Genomic DNA, 16,119 nt, shown 5'->3' with positions numbered 1-16,119 from the left:
TTCCTTATTTGTCTTCTGTAAAATCCTCCATCCTAACTTTTGTCCTAAATTATGACCTTTTCTTTTACATCCTAGTAAGTTAGTTTGTTAGCTAAGCCCTCAATTTTCAGTATATAAAATTAATTTGCTAGACTTCATTTAGAGTTTAGCCTATCAATTATGGTATAAATAAACTCTTTTGTGACTTTAAGAGAATCTCTTTGAATTATTTACCCAGAAGGTCCTCCCTTTGAGGGCCTAGATTCTCTTGGAGTCACACAAGGTAAATGCTTTCCTTTGAACTCTTTCAGCAAAGGCCAGCTCTGCAGGAGGCCCAAGACTCATGGAAGAAGTGTATCCCCCAGCTCTTCGGCAGCTGAATGTCCAGACAGGCTTTCTGAAAGGGGCACATTTCAACTTGCCACTAGCTCTTCCTGTCATATTCTCATCCTTTGGGACACTGAAAGAAGAGAGATTGTGGGATATGGGGCAAGGTTTTATTTACCTCTGGTATGTCTTGTATACCTGGGGTTCCTTCCTAAGCAACCATTTGGTAAAAGGGAACTTAAACAAAAGCACCTCATCTTCCTTTGCAAAAACTGCTTGGTCCCAGTACAATATTGGGAACTAGGAAAATTGCCTAAGAAAGGCTCTCAAAGTTATATTCTTATAAATTACTTTTAGCTAGTAGTTCTTTTTAGCTTTTTTTCTTTCAGATGGGATTCCAAATCTTGAACTCCACTCTTACCTTGAATTTCCTATTCATTCAAGTGGGTGCTAATTTACCTTTGGAGGCCTCCTAGACCATAAGGTTATGTTGAGAAAGCCCCTCTCAAGCAAGTGAATGATTAAGTATAACTTTTATTATTTTAATAGCATTTGTCTTACCTTGTAAGATTTTAAATGTAGCCAGAAAGAAAAACTTCTAAAGGGTGAAGTTAGGGAGAATACAGGGAAAGTTTCCATGTTAAAATGTGCTGTGGATCCAGCACTTACCAAGTTAAGTCTATAGAAATAATGTTAGTTTATTAAAGTTTGTAAAACTGTTAAAAACATTTTTTAGCAGATTTGGGGGCTTCTGAGATTAATCATTAAGTCATGTGGCAGTCATTCTAAGGTATTACTCTGTAGAATTCATCTTCAGAAAAAAGGATTCAATCTTATAAAAAATTTTTTTAAAACATTTTTTAAAAGGAATGATCTAATTAGAATTTAGAAAATCTCACAATCTAAAGTTAAATAGTTTGGTCAATTTTAAAATAACTTTTAATTAATTGTTACTACAAAACATTTTTGTGACAGATTATGTTCTATCTGAATTTTAAGGATTGTCTTTGTTTTTCTCTAATTCAAAATGGAAACTCATTTGAGGTTTGGAAGCGCAAGCTCTCTTCTAAGAACTCCCAGAGTTGCAAAAGCTTTGGAAAAGAAAATCTTATTGGTTGTGTCTATATAACTTAGTAAATAGTAATAGTGATAAGTAATGGCTTCTTCTTTTTGGAATTGCAGAACTGAGGTTTGGCCTATAACTAAAACTTGTGGAAAATATGTTTAAAATTAGCTAAAACTGGTAGTTATTTTGTATGGAAAAGTGGGGATAAAGTGAAAAATCTTATCTGGACTGGTTTTATAAATTGTGAATGAATTACTTACTCTTACAATTGTATGAGATAATCACTATTAACTAGTGTGTGCTAAAATTGTGAACTTGTTTATCTGGGCATTATTCATCTTTAATACTGGAGTATTAGTACTAGAAATTTAAATCTATACTTAAGCAAAGTTTTATCTGGTAATTTATTCAAAGTGGTCACATGTTTGTTATTTCATTATAAAATGAAATATGTTTAAAGTGTTATGTTGCTTTCTAAATTGTATATTGTGTAATTTGTAAAATTGTGTAAAAATTGTAGGAGCTATGTTTTAAAATTCTGTCAGCCCTTCTCTGAGTTCCCCTGTTGGTTAAATGAAATTTCTTTAATTTTAAATTGCTTCTGTTGTTTAAAGGAATAGCCTATATTTATAAGCTGTTAACTGAATAAGTTTTATTTTTTTACATCTGTGGTTGTTTTAAGAGCAAAATAATTTCATAATGCTGAAGATCTACTTAGATAAAATGCTATAGCCTATATTTATAAGCTGTTAACTGAATAAGTTTTATTTTTTTACATCTGTGGTTGTTTTAAGAGCAAAATAATTTCATAATGCTGAAGATCTACTTAGATAAAATGCTGTATCAAGAGTTCTACTGCTTAGTGATTCAATGGAACTTCTAAAAGAAGTTTGTTAGATTACTGGTTAACTGTAAATTCTCTGAAAAGCATTATTTCTACCATGGCTTCCATCTGTCTTCAGAAAATTATTTCATATTTATTAACTGTATCATGATCTCATTATTTAATGAGCAACAAATGTGATTATAGCTTTCTTAAAATACATGAGGCAGGATTTTAACCTGACAGTATTTGTTCTTTTGCAAGTTTTCCTGCACCTAATTTTGGCTGTGTCCTGCAGGCACATGTGAGAAGTATAGCATGAAAATGCCTCCCTTCATATCAGCCATGAGATAGCTTAGGTTAGGCACAATGATTTGTAAGCTTTTTTTTTTTTTTTTTTTTTTTTTAAGATCTGAAGCCTCTGATATGGAACTTGGCTATTTAAGAAAAATTTGGGGGGGGGGGGGAATCATCATTAATATTTTTCGAGTTTGAATTCAGGTATGGATGAAGACCTTCAGAAGGTGGAAGTTTGTGAATCTATGTAAAAAGGAGTTTGAAGATGGCCTTTTGAGTTCTACTTGAGGTCAGACCCAACTAACTTGATCCTTTCTATAGGAATGATTCCAACCTACTCCTGAGTCTAATAATGGGGTAGAATTCATTTATTGTTTTCATATCTTAAGTCAAACAGCTAAGAATGCTTTGTGCTGCTTCTGCTTTTTCTTGAGAAATTTCTATATTCAGAGCAAGTGATAAGCTTAAAAGCCATAAGCAAAAAGTCAGTTTTATGTAAGCTAATGGGTAATAACATCTGTCCTGTGTATTCTGTGACACAAACATGTTTTCTTATAACTTATTGGATAGGACCAATTTATATTGGCCTCTCCCAGTCCACCCTACAACCAGACTCTGGCAAAGAGGAGATATACTCTTCCCTTTCTGGGTGGTTTTAAACATCATCTAGTCAGCTTCTAATCCCAGACATGTAAGTGAAAATTTTCTTTGGCCTATATCAGACTACAAAGAATGCCCTTTAGTCACTTGTGAACCAGCTAGGACAAAATATTAGGCAGGATGCTTGTCTAGAAAAGACTGGCAGATTTTTTTTATACATATGCCTCATAGGGTATGGACTAATCTATCTCAAAGTCTTACTTTTTAACAGTTTTATTCTCACTTCCTTGTTAAGAAAGGGTTGGAAGTCTCTGTTAGTCTAATGGGAATCTTCCTTTCTGAAAATTGCTTTTGGATCAAATATAACTTCAGTTCCCCAAAGCAATCTCCTTCATGGGGATCTTGGCTAGTAACCCACTTTTAATAAACATTCCAGTCTTAAGTGGGTCTTTTGTTCTTAAGTAGGCTTATGGAATTTTAATGGAGGTCTCTGGAAACTGAGATCTGTGGAGTCCACCCTACTCCCTATCCTTTTAATTGTTACTTTTGAGTTTTCCTTATCTACTAAGTGCAAGATAGTTGTAGATAAAACAGCCTCAACTAAAAGAGTTCATGTCTCATTCTGGCCTTTATAGAGTACCTAGCCATCACATCACCAAAAATCTAAAATAGGGCACTTAAAATGATATCCACTATGAATAGCATCCTCAATCTTCAGGGAAGTGGAGAAAACTGATCATGTTCTCTTCTCCAGGAGAATTGTTTTCCCCCATTACTTCTTGAGTCATTTTTTTCCTACTTTTTAAACCATATATCCCAAGGATGAGAGCTCTGCTCTTAGTGCTCTATCTCAAGCTATGCTTGTCTCACCCAGTGGTTCCTATCAGGAGAAAGATAACACTTTGGTCAGATTAGGATAAAACCTGATTTCAAGGACCATCTATGCCCCTAAGGAAATGCACTTTTATATTTCTGAAGGCTCTATCAAGAGAAATACCTCCATCTGGAGATCTCCATCTTCAATCTGTCATCTTCTCTACTCAATGCCTAAGTCCTTTTGAACACTGGCACATGTCATCAAAGTCTTTAATGTTTGCTACTGTTCCTAATCTCTATTTGTTAGAATTGTTTTCTTCTATTGCTCAATTCATCTTCAAATGACTAGCACTGGACAATTGTATTGACCAGCTTCAGGGATCTCTATAATTCCCTCCAATCTCTGGGCCCATCTTTCCAGCTTAACATCCCTCCAAATCAGCTCTGCTTCCATTCCCATCAGGAAGTAGTTTCATTAGATGTGATCACCATCTTATATGCCCAAAGGACTTTTGATCTCTTATTTGTTTGGAGGGAAATTGTTGGAATGAGTGAACCCCAGCAAAATACTACCCTAACCCTGCTATTGTTCTTTGGTAACCAATTTTGTATACCTGTGATATCACCAAACTTTGGCTTTGGTTCATCTCTGCAACACTTCAACCCCATAGATCACTGTATTCACTATCAGCATCTGGACACTACTTAATAAGTTTCCCTTGATTTAGTTCCTAAAATTTTAGTATTGGTCTGCTAGATCCCCTTTTCTGTTTAGAGATTCCCAACCCACTTTTTAAAGATTTAACAAATTAAAAGAGTGGGGCAAATGATGAGGTGCTGAATGGTGGGTGTGGTTGGCATAGAGAAATTGGGGCATTGATGAAATTGTTCCTTAGGGCAAGCAGAGATCAGTCTAGTTCCATGCTCTCACGCTCTAGGGAGGTTGTCTAGTCAGAAATCCAAGTTATGTCAAACCTCTGAGGCCCATCCTTTGTAGGGTCATGGGCAGCCTCACCTTGCCATGCAGGTCCTAACAGAAATCCTAGTTCCTGAGGTTAAATTCTACTTAAGAGCCCATATCATACTGCTATCTTCCTTTGATCAGTCTGCCATTAACACTCTACCTCATGGTATCTTTCTCCTTATCTTTCCTCCATATCACTTAATATATTACCAAATTCTACTATGCTTCCCAACCCCAATTCTCTTCCCTATAGCTAGCTAACTTTTTTGGGTGCTATGTCCTTTTCAGGATGCCAGCTAAGGATGTGACCCAACCTCATGGTTCCTTTCTCCTGATAAATGACAAGGTTCTCTTAATGAACTTGTCCTTTCCATCATTAATTATCAAAACCCTTTCTTATGCTCTCCTATTTCATATTTACCATTCCTGATGTCTACTATAACCCTACATTTTGTCTGTAATCTCTTCTAAATAAACCTACCTTTTGGCAAAGAGAATGGTCATTGTGAATTCTTCACATGACTGAACCTAACACCTAACTTTTGGGGCCTGTCATCATCTAGTGTCTGCATCAGTCACGTCAACAAGGGAGGGGCCCCAGTATGCTTTTATTATAAAAAGGAGGAGCACTTTAAGAGAGATTGCAGGAAATGATTAGGACATGGCCTCCAGCAGAGGATCACATCCTCCAAGTTATTCAAAGGAGTCCCCATGAAGAACCAGTTACTAGTTACTAGGTGGACCCCATCCACTGATGCCTTGATATTCACAATCACAATCCCCAGGCATTCCAAATAATCTGTACAGGGTTTTGGATTCTAGGGATGAATATTCACAAAGACAGGAGGAAGTAGGTGCTAGGGAACTAGGGAGTGTTTCTTGAAAAGTTGAAGAGGAGTTAGGTACAATGCAGGAGATTTTAGTTAAGATTTCTGTAAATGGAATACCTTTTGTTTGCTTGGGGGACATAAGGGTGATTTTCTCAATATTTAAAATGATTAAATGCCCCAGGGGCTTCCGGGTGTTGAAGACTGGAAGGGTAATAGGCAAGATGTATGCCTTAAATAAGTGGTTTACAGTTTTCATTAGTTTTTGTTAATGTCCAGTTCCCCTATATCATTGGGTGTTATATAAACTTCAGGCCATTATTCATTAGAATCTGAGAAGTGTTAGATTAGAATATAAAGAAATTGATTTGACTCCCTAGGCAATTTTAAAGGAGCTTAAAAAGTTTATGGGACCCCTAGTGACTGATTTGTCTCCTATTTTACGAACTTTATCTTGCCACTTTGTGGGAATGGAACCTCATGGATATGGAATTCATAATATTATCAGAACCAGGACAAATCCATACTAAGGATGAACCATCTGCTTGTGTGCAACAACATAATATTAATTTAGAAGCTAACCAATTCAGAAATTCAAAAATAACTTATGTCCATCTAGGGGTAATAGCATCTTGCCAGTCATCTTGCAATTCTTGCCTATTTGTATATCTTTTTGTCCAGAATATCAGCATTATCAATAATTTTGTCAGACCAAGAGCTTTAGTAGTCCTCAATCCTGTTTCTATTATTACCAACTTTCCTTACAATATAAAAGTATATTCTGTTAAAAAGTATTTTGTATGAAGCTGATTATAGAAAGGCCTGGAACTATTTACATAAATTGATGCTGAGAAAAACAAGCAGAACCAGGAATACATTGTACACAATAACAGAAAGAATGTGTGATGATCAGTTAAAGGTTTGGGTTTTTTTTTTCAGTAGTTCAGTGATCCAAAGCAATTCCAATAGACTTTGGACAGAAAATACCATCTTCATCCAGAAAAAGAACCAAGGAGACTGAATGAAAATTAACACATGCTATGTTCACTTCTTTTTTCTGCTTTTTTTCTCTCTCCCATGGTTTTTCTCTTTTGCTTTTATATTTTTCTCCCAACATAATTCATAAAACAATGTGTATTAAAAATAAATAAACTTAAAAAAAAAAAAGTATATTGTATGCTGCCCTTTTTTTGTGTTCCAGGAGACCAAGATGCATAGTACCTTTTTGCCTTTACTTAGAAAGGCTATCAATACCCTTAGATCAGGCTGTCACCAGAGTTATTGTGAATCTCTTTCAATTCATACAAGTTCTGTCAAACACCAATAAAATATACACCAATTCTGGAGGTCCAATTTATTTCAATATGTTGATAACTTACAATTTGCCTCTGTTTCTTGGGGAGCCTATGAAGAAACTTTTCTCCTATCCTGTCTTTATGAAAAAGACCACTGAGTCTCCTTTAAAGTTACAGTTTGTGGGGAAACATTTTTACAGTCAAAGGTTTCAATAAAGGCCTCATTTCCACAATATATAGAGAATTGACTCTAATTTATAAGAAATCAAGCCATTCTCCAATTGATAAATGGTCAAAGGATATGAACAGACAATTTTCAGATGAAGAAATTGAAACTATTTCTAGCCACATGAAAAGATGCTCCAAGTCATTATTAATCAGAGAAATGCAAATTAAGACAACTCTGAGATACCACTACACACCTGTCAGATTGGCTAGAAGGACAGGGAAAGATAATGTGGAATGTTGGAGGGGATGTAGGAAAACTGGGACACTGATACATTGTTGATAGAATTGTGAATACATGCAGCCATTCTGGAGAGCAATTTGGAACTATGCAAAAAGTTATCAAACTGTGCATATCCTTTGACCCAGCAGTGTTTCTACTGGGCTTATATCCCAAAGAGATTTTAAAGAAGGGAAAGGGAACTATATGTATAAGAATGTTTGTGGCAGCCCTCTTTGTAGTGGCCAGAAACTGGAAACTGAGTGGATGCCCATCAATTTGAGAATGGCCAAATAAATTGTGGTATATGAATATTATGGAATATTATTATTCTGTAAGAAATGATCAGCAGGATGATTTCAGAAAGGCCTGGAGAGACTTACATGAACTGATGCTGAGTGAAATGAGCAGGACCAGGAGATCGTCATATACTTCAACAACAATACTATATGAGGATCAATTCTGATGGACGTGGCCCTCTTCAACAATGAGATGAACCAAATCAGTTCCAATAGAGCAGGAATGAACTGAACCAGCTATGCCCAGAGAAAGAACTCTGGGAATTGAACCAGCTACACCCAGGGAAAGAACTCTGGGAGATGACTATGAACCACTACATAGAATTCCGAATCTCTCTATTTTTGCCCGCCTGCATTTTTTATTTCCTTCACAGGCTAATTGTACACTATTTCAAAGTCTGATTCTTTTTGTGCAGCAAAATAACTGTATGGACATGTATGCATATATTGTATTTAACTTATACTTTAATATATTTAACATGTATTGGTCAACCTGCCATCTGGGGGAAGGGGTGGGGAGAAGGAGGGGCAAAGTTGGAACAAAAGGTTTTGCAATTGTCAATACTGAAAAATTATCCATGCATATAACTTGTAAATAAAAAGCTATAATAAAAAAAGTTACAGTTTGCACCTCTCACAGTACAGTACTTGGGATATGAACTAGGCCCCAACCCCACAGCCTTGACAAATGATAAAGAGTCTTGGGTATCCTTCAAATGCCAATATCAAAAGCAAAACTTCAGGTAAGTACTCTGCTGGGAGTTGTGGAATACTGTTGCCTTTGGATTTCAGCACTAGAGGAACAACAAGGTATTGAGGTTCAAGAGCATTGGATCCCAAAAATATATTGGGATTATGGCTGGTATTGCTAGGAATCTCAAAATAATTTGTAGTTTTAGACTTTCTTTGACTCGGGAGGCAAAGATTTTATTATCTTGCTAATAATGGGCTAAATCATGTGGCTTTTTTTTTTTTTTAAGCAAGGAAAGGGGGCTCTAGATAGGATTTTTATAAAGGAAAAATAACCTCTGGGATTGGTTTCATATCTTGGCTTTCTGGAAAGGGGGTTCAGATAGGATTTTTATAAAGGAAAAATAACCTCAGAGGGTGGTTTCATATCTTGGCTTTCTAATTGGATACATTAACTATGGAATTATGATAGTTTTGTCCATACAAAGAATTCAATTAAAAATTCAAACAGAGACCTCTACCTCAAGTGGGGCAGTTATAAAGGTTCTTTTTAAGAATAAAAGGCCCAATTAAGATCAAAAGGTTAAGGTAAAAAGCCCTCTCTGTTTGCCCCAGGCTGTAAAATTCATGCTCTCTCTCATAATGCTGTTCCCTGCAATCAAGGGCTTGCCCAAAGATCTGTGGTTTTCTCCCCCACTTTCATCAAAAGAACTAGTTTATATGACTAAAGAAGTTCTGAGATCTTTACACATTCAGAAGCCTTGGAATTTTAAGCAAGTAAAACAAATAATGATGGTCCCAACAAATCTGAGACTTCCCAATTATGACAAATTATTTTTCCTTTTTTATACATGAATGGAGAGGGGCTGTTGAGATAGGTCGGTCTTTATTATTCTTGCCAGTTTGATCCAATAACATGAGTTACAATAAGGTGCCTTTGGGCCCTCATGGCAGTTTGTGAAAAAAGACCCAAATCCTTGTCCTTGGCCATCCCTCAACTATCTAGGGACTTAGACCTCATAGTGTTGCTCCATGTTATTCCAGTCTAAGATTCAAGCTTTCTTCCACCAGCAGGTGCATATTTTTGAGGTAAATTTTTGATGTCCTAATCTCTCCATAGTAATATCTTTAATCCAGGTATTTTCCTTCCTAAACTCTTAAAAGATAATGAGGTATAAACTGATTTAGTGTCTTAAACTCATGGAGAATCTATAGCCTGACCTTACAGATGGTCCCTTGGAGAAGTCTGATCTCATCTTGTTCACAGATGGGGTATAAAGGATTGTGAGAGTGATTATGTCCCTTGGTCTATTGAGCCCTAACTGCACAAACTGATGGATTTGGGGTATAGGAAGTCAAGTTGCTAGTACTTATCAGGGTATACCAGATGGCTGAGGACCTTTAAGTGAACATTTAAACAGATTTCAAATATACTTTTGGAGGGAGAGTCTTTCATGCCATTGGCATCTTGTGGAAGTATTTGTGTCACCATCACAAATAATAAGCCAAGAGCTTATGTCTCATATATTGACCAAATTCTTCAAGCTATTTTGCTTCTTGGGGCTCACAGGTACTCATATTGACATCTGAGGGATCAGAATGAAACCCCTATTACTCTTAAATGACTGTGTTCTTCCTGTTCAAGAAATCCAGGCCCAGGGACCTAAGGGAACTGAGATGGCCCCTATACTGAAAGTTCTCTAGTCATGGTTTGCATCTGGTGTTTATGCAGAGGTCCATCATATGGTCTCCATCAGCCTCCTTTGTCAACAAGTCAACTTCTTGCAGAAGAAACTGTGACAAAACAGGGGAGAAAGTGAACAACCCTACCATTTGAACACCGCTGGATTGACCTTGTTGAATTACCAAAGTTTTTGGGCTACAGATGTTTTTGTGTGCAGAGATCAATTGAGCCAATAAGTAGAGGCCTTTCTGGTGCAGCACACGACAGCAAACATAGTATCAAGGGCATAATACCAAAATTTTGACTCCCATGTACGAAGGGCCATACTTGACTGCAGAAAAAACTAAACAACTCTTCAAGTTTTTTGGAATAAGCTTTCATTTGTACATACCCTATCACCCTCAACCATCAGGGAGAATTGAGTGGCTAAATAGAGAAATCTAGAACCTTCTGGGAAAACTATGCCAGGGAATACAACACTTAAAATAGCCACAGGTATTTTTCCTTGTGTTATTCCAACTAAGAAATTGTAGTAGGCAGGATCCGGGATTGTTACCTTTTGAAATTCTATTTGATTACTGCTACTCAGGGCTGGAACTCAAAACCTGAGCCTGGCCTCAGGGGATGAAAACCTGGTAAGATATGTGATTCTCTCTTGTTCTCTTTCACAGGTCTGGAAGGAAGTAGCCTTGATGCAAACTCTGTCTTTGAAAGAGATAGTGCATTCATGTAAGCCAGAATGGATCCACGACTTTAGAAAGGCATCTGTTTTCCAGCTCTTATACAATGGATCTTTCCAGGTCCTACTGATCAGTTATACTGTCATCAAGATTACTGAATGAACAATTGGGATACATCATTCCCAGGTGAAGTCTGCTATGATTGATCTCAGTCTAGCAGAGGAAGCAACCTCTGATCAACCCTTAGACCCAGGTAAGCTGAGAGAGTACCCCTAAGACCAATCAGTGGTCCTTGGATGCTTCTTAGTTTGACCTTGGTAATTAGAATTAAATCTTTCACCTATGATCTATTATTTTTTGTGTCTTACAGTCTGTTTTATGCCTTTGGGATTGAGGGAACATTTGATCCAACATGCCAGCTCACTTATAACTGGAGCAAGTGCTCCATATCCATTTGTTCTTAGGGTAAGGAAAACCTTTGGTGAGTGTGGGATCAGACATCCAAGATTTGTGTGTTTGGGTTTTTTGTTTTTTGTTTTAGCAAGTAGTAAGAAAATATAATACCAAGTAGTACTGATAGGCTAGAAAATTAAGTCTTCCTGCTCATTCATTTGTAAGTGGGAAAAAATAACTAACCTTTCACAATTCTCAACCCCCTTGAGCTTGCACCATATTGTCAGGCCACTGGTTCTGTGTTATGAAAAAAATGGAACAAAAGATCAGGAAATGGTATGGCAAATAGGACGTAATTATACCCTATCCCTAGAACGAAATGTTGACTATTCAAGAAGGGAATGGCTTTCTGAGAATTTTTCTTTAACTGGGGATCAGGCATACAGAAGCAGATTTTCAAGGTAGCCCAAAGGGATTATAAAATCCCTCAAATTGGATAGCCAGGTGTGAGTCGGGGAAGGCATTCTTTGGCTGTTAGCCCATACCCACCCTATACTTTAAGCATACACTTGCAAAGCAAGCATGCAAGCTTCCAAGTTTCTGTTACATTTTCTACTTTAGTGAGAAAATCTGAATGCACTTTTCCCATTATATTCCCCATGTATTATGAGATTAGACATAGTTTAACACTCTTGAATAAAATTAACAAAGTTTTGCAAGTATTTGTTAATAAATCCGTAGAAGAGCTTAATACTGAGGTCTCCTTAGTTTTAATTGTTTGCTATTACAAAAAAAGCTGCCATAAATCTTTCCTAACATGTAGATCTTTTCTCCATAGGGTATCAAAATTTAATAGCTTTTGGAGCCATAGTTTCAAACAGCATTCCACAATGGTTAGACTAGACTAGCTCATAGGTGCACCAATATAGTTCGTTTCTTTTTTATAGTTCGTTTATTTTCTCACATCCTCTATAGTATTTACTATTTTATTTTTTGTCATTTTAGCCAATCTCATGCAATGAGGTGCCATCTTTGAGTTGTTTTAATTTACATTTCTCTAATTATTAGCGATTTAAAGTCATATAAGTGAATTCAGTCTATTTGTAGTTTGTATTTCCTCCTCTGAAAAGTACCCATTTAGATCCCACAATTATTTATAGATTGTGAATTTTTTCCCATTATAAATTTACCTGTTATTCATGTATTTTAGAAATGTAACTTTTATCAGAGAAATTTACTGCAAAGATTTTTTCCAGTTTCTTGTTTCCCCCCTAATTTTAGCTGCATTAGTTTTGTTTATACAGAACTTTTTAAGTTTACATAATCAATGTTATCCATTTTTATCTCCTATGTTCTTTTCTATTTCTAATTTGGTTGTAAACTTTCTCCCTCTGTTTATAAGTTTGACGGGTAATTTCTTCTATTTTCTACTAATTTACTTTTGTCACCCTTTATAGCTAAATCATGAAGTTGGTATACTGTGTGAAATGTTAATCTATACCTCATTAGTGCTTTACTATTTTCTAATTTTTCCAACAGATTTTGTCAAATAATGAGTTTTTGGTTTTATAAGATATTAGGTCATTTAACTCATTTGCTTATGTATATTGATTACTTAATCTGTTCTACTAATCAACCTTTCTACTTTTTCCACAGCACCAAATTGTTTTGATGGTTGCAGTTTTGCAATATAATTTGAATTTTTAAGTGCTAACTCTTAATTAACTTTCTTTTTTGTTGAGTCAAATACATTTTGGGGACTTTTAAAAACATTCATTTTAAAAATTTTGAGTTCAAAATATTCTCCCTTCCACCAATCCCTCCCCTCACATTCTGAAACAATTTTATACAGTTGAAATCATGCAAAACATTTTTGTATTAGCCATATTGCAAAAAAAAGAAAGAAAAGAAAAAAGAAAAAGAAAGTAAAACAATGCTTCAGCCTGCATTTAAGAGTTCATCAGTTTTTTGGAGGGAGATGGGCAGCTTTTTTCATCATGAGTCTTTGGTATGGTCATAAATTTTTCATAGTTGATTATTATTACAGTATTGCAGGTACTATGTTCTTCTGGTTCTACTCACTTCATTTTGTATCAGTTCACATAAGTCTTCCTGGGTTTTTCTGAAATCATTCTGCTTGTCATTTCTTATAATATAATAGTATTTCATCACAATCATATACTAAAATTTGTACACCTATTCCCCTCGGTTCCATATTTTTGACAAATCCTTTATCAGAGAAATTTGTTGTACATCACCACCACCACTCCATTTTCCTTCTCATTTTGGCTACTTTTGTTTATGCAAAAACTTTTTTACACACTCAATATGAGTATAGAAATATATGTTATTACCCTGCAGGAAAATAGAAGGGGAATAGTATATGTAAAGGGAGAAAGGGTGATAAAAGACAAGGCATATTGGAGGAAAGAATGGTCAGTAGTAAAACACTTTTGAGGACAGACAGGGTGAAAGGAGACAGAGAATAAAATAAATGGGGGAAATACAGTTAGCAATAATAATTGGAAAAAATTTTGAATTAAGTTTTTCTGATAAGTCGTGATTTCTCAAATATAGAGGAACTGAATCAAATTTATAAAGAACCAATTGATAAATTATCAAAAAGATATGATCTATGCCCAAAGGGCCATAAATTCATGTATATCCCTTGACCTATTACTAGGCATGAATATCAAAAGAATTTTTTAAAAATTTTGTACAAAAATACTTGTAGTAGTAGCTCTCTTCTCAGGACAAAAAATTGAAAATTAAAGGGATGCCCATCAATTGAGTAATGGATTATCATAGAATATGATTGTTCTATGGGAAATGAGAACAGGAAAAAACCCTGAAAATTCTTCTGCCAACTCAAGCAAAGTGAAAGGTACTGTATGAAAAATAACAGCAATGTTCTGGGATTGACCAGCTGTAAATGTCTTTGTTCTTTTCAGCAGTACAAGGATACATGACTACTCTGAAGGACTAATGATGAAAAATCCTATCCATACCCAGAGAAGAAATTTATTGCGTCTGAATACTAATTGAATCAAACTATTTTTTTTAAACTTTATTTTTCTTGAGGGTTTTTTTTTATTAGGATGGGAGATCTATGTTTTTTTTTTTTCCACAACATGACTTTTATGGAAATGTTTTGCATAATTTCACATGTAGTTTTTTAATGAGAGGTATAAGGATAAGGGAGAGAATCTGGAACTTAAAAAGTTTTAAAAATAATGTAAAAAACTTTTAAATATAACTGGGGAAAATATTAAATATTTTAAAAAGAAAAGAAAAAGCCATAGTAAGACTTACACGAACTGATCCATAGTGAAGTAGGAAGAAGCAAAAGAAAAATTTATATTATAATAATTTTATATGACAAATTTTGAGGACTTTTAGAAAGTGATAAAATAAATAGAATCAGATAACACTATATATATTAACATCAACATTGAAAACAAAACAAAAACAAAACAACTTTGAAAGATTTAAGAATAACCAATAAAATTATCATTCCTAATTCCAGAGGACTAAATATTCTATCTTTTACAAAAAAGATGATAGATTTAGCATGCAGAATCATAATACATACATGCATATACATAATATCCACGTGTTCATATATTGTACATGTATGTGTATGTATATATAAACTTATCTGCATGAATTGAAGGACTATATCTTGCCTGATTATGCAGATTTGTTATAAGAATTTTGTTTTATTTCTCTTTGTTTTACTTCTCTGTTTTACTTATTTGGGGGCGGGGCATAAGAGAAAAAGAAAATAGATTTCTGAGAATAAAAAAATGGGTTCTTCTACAGATATCATGTGTATGCATGTTCAGTTAAGGTCCCTGTGTTGTAAATTATTCCTTTCCTCTAAATATTTTATTTTGTTACAAAACATATAAATAAAACTTTAAAAGTAGGGAAGATTAGAGGAGGCTTATGTTTTGGACAAAAGTATAAGGGTTATAAAGATTTGGGAATCTAACAGTAAAATGCAAAGAGCACTAGCTCTAGACTGAGAAAATTTTACAGGAGTCACTTGATGCTTCTGAGATTTCTACTAGTATGATTTTGGGTCTAGTCACCTAAATTTCCTTGGCTTCACTTGCAATCTCTGTAACTGCAACAGTTGGCCTTGGAAATCCTTTCAAGCTTCAAAAACCAGGATGTTCTAATAGAATAACAAAATCTAACAGGCACTAAGTGAAAGTGAAATCCCTTTCAAAATAACAATTAAAAAAAAAACAACAGAAAATTCTGGAATCAATTTACCAAAGCCTAATGAATACTTGGATAGGTTCAATTATGAAGTTTTCCTAAAAAAGAAAAAAAAACACACATAAATAGCTGGAGAATTCAGTGCTCATGACAGGTCCATTCCTGTACAAATGATAATACTGCTGAAGTTAACTAATATTTCAAATCAATCAAACTACCAAAAAAAGATACTTTAAAGATCTAGATAAAAATAGGAAAAAATCATTTTGAGGAATAAAAGTTGAACACTATTGAATAAAAGTTGTAAACTGTTCAAGGGAAGTGATGAAAAATAACCAGAATGATGGTAAGATAGTGCTTCCAGATCTCAAACTACTATGGTCTTAGGTTATATTATGCAGGTGATGATATAAATAATAAGAAGGTGATCAAGTCAAATTACACCAAATCTATAGTACTGACTTAATTCTGTCTACTACATTTTAGGAAGTATAATAAGGTAGAGAACATCCAGAATAAGATAGCCAGGATAATGAAAAACAATTTAAAAGGAAAGAAAAAACTAATTATTTATTAAGTCCTTCTGTGGATCAATCACTAGGTTAAGAGCTTTACAAATAATATTTCATTTGATCCTCATAACAACAGGTATTTGCTATTATGATTCCCATTTTAGAGTTGAAACTGAGGCAAACAAAACAAAAATT

At 34.8% G+C, this 16,119-nt stretch overlaps 1 protein-coding gene across 1 annotated transcript in view; it reads right to left on the bottom strand.

Moving 5' to 3' along the window:
- Window positions 1-16,119, bottom strand: part of CCDC169 (coiled-coil domain containing 169) — a 96,697-nt gene that overhangs the window by 10,445 nt on the left and 70,133 nt on the right. Inside the window, exons 11-12 of the mRNA XM_031961359.1 lie at window positions 11,429-11,482; window positions 10,669-10,813 (exon numbers count right to left, since the gene is read on the bottom strand). Coding sequence (XP_031817219.1) covers window positions 10,711-10,813; window positions 11,429-11,482 — 157 coding nt within the window. The 3' untranslated portion in view covers window positions 10,669-10,710. The remainder of the gene's footprint in view (window positions 1-10,668; window positions 10,814-11,428; window positions 11,483-16,119) is intronic.

Source organism: Sarcophilus harrisii, chromosome 3 (genome assembly GCF_902635505.1).
Source record: "Sarcophilus harrisii chromosome 3, mSarHar1.11, whole genome shotgun sequence".
In the NCBI taxonomy this organism is placed as follows: Eukaryota; Metazoa; Chordata; class Mammalia; order Dasyuromorphia; family Dasyuridae; genus Sarcophilus; species Sarcophilus harrisii.
Note: the sequence above shows the minus strand (reverse complement) of the source record. Positions and strands in the feature narration are given on the sequence as shown.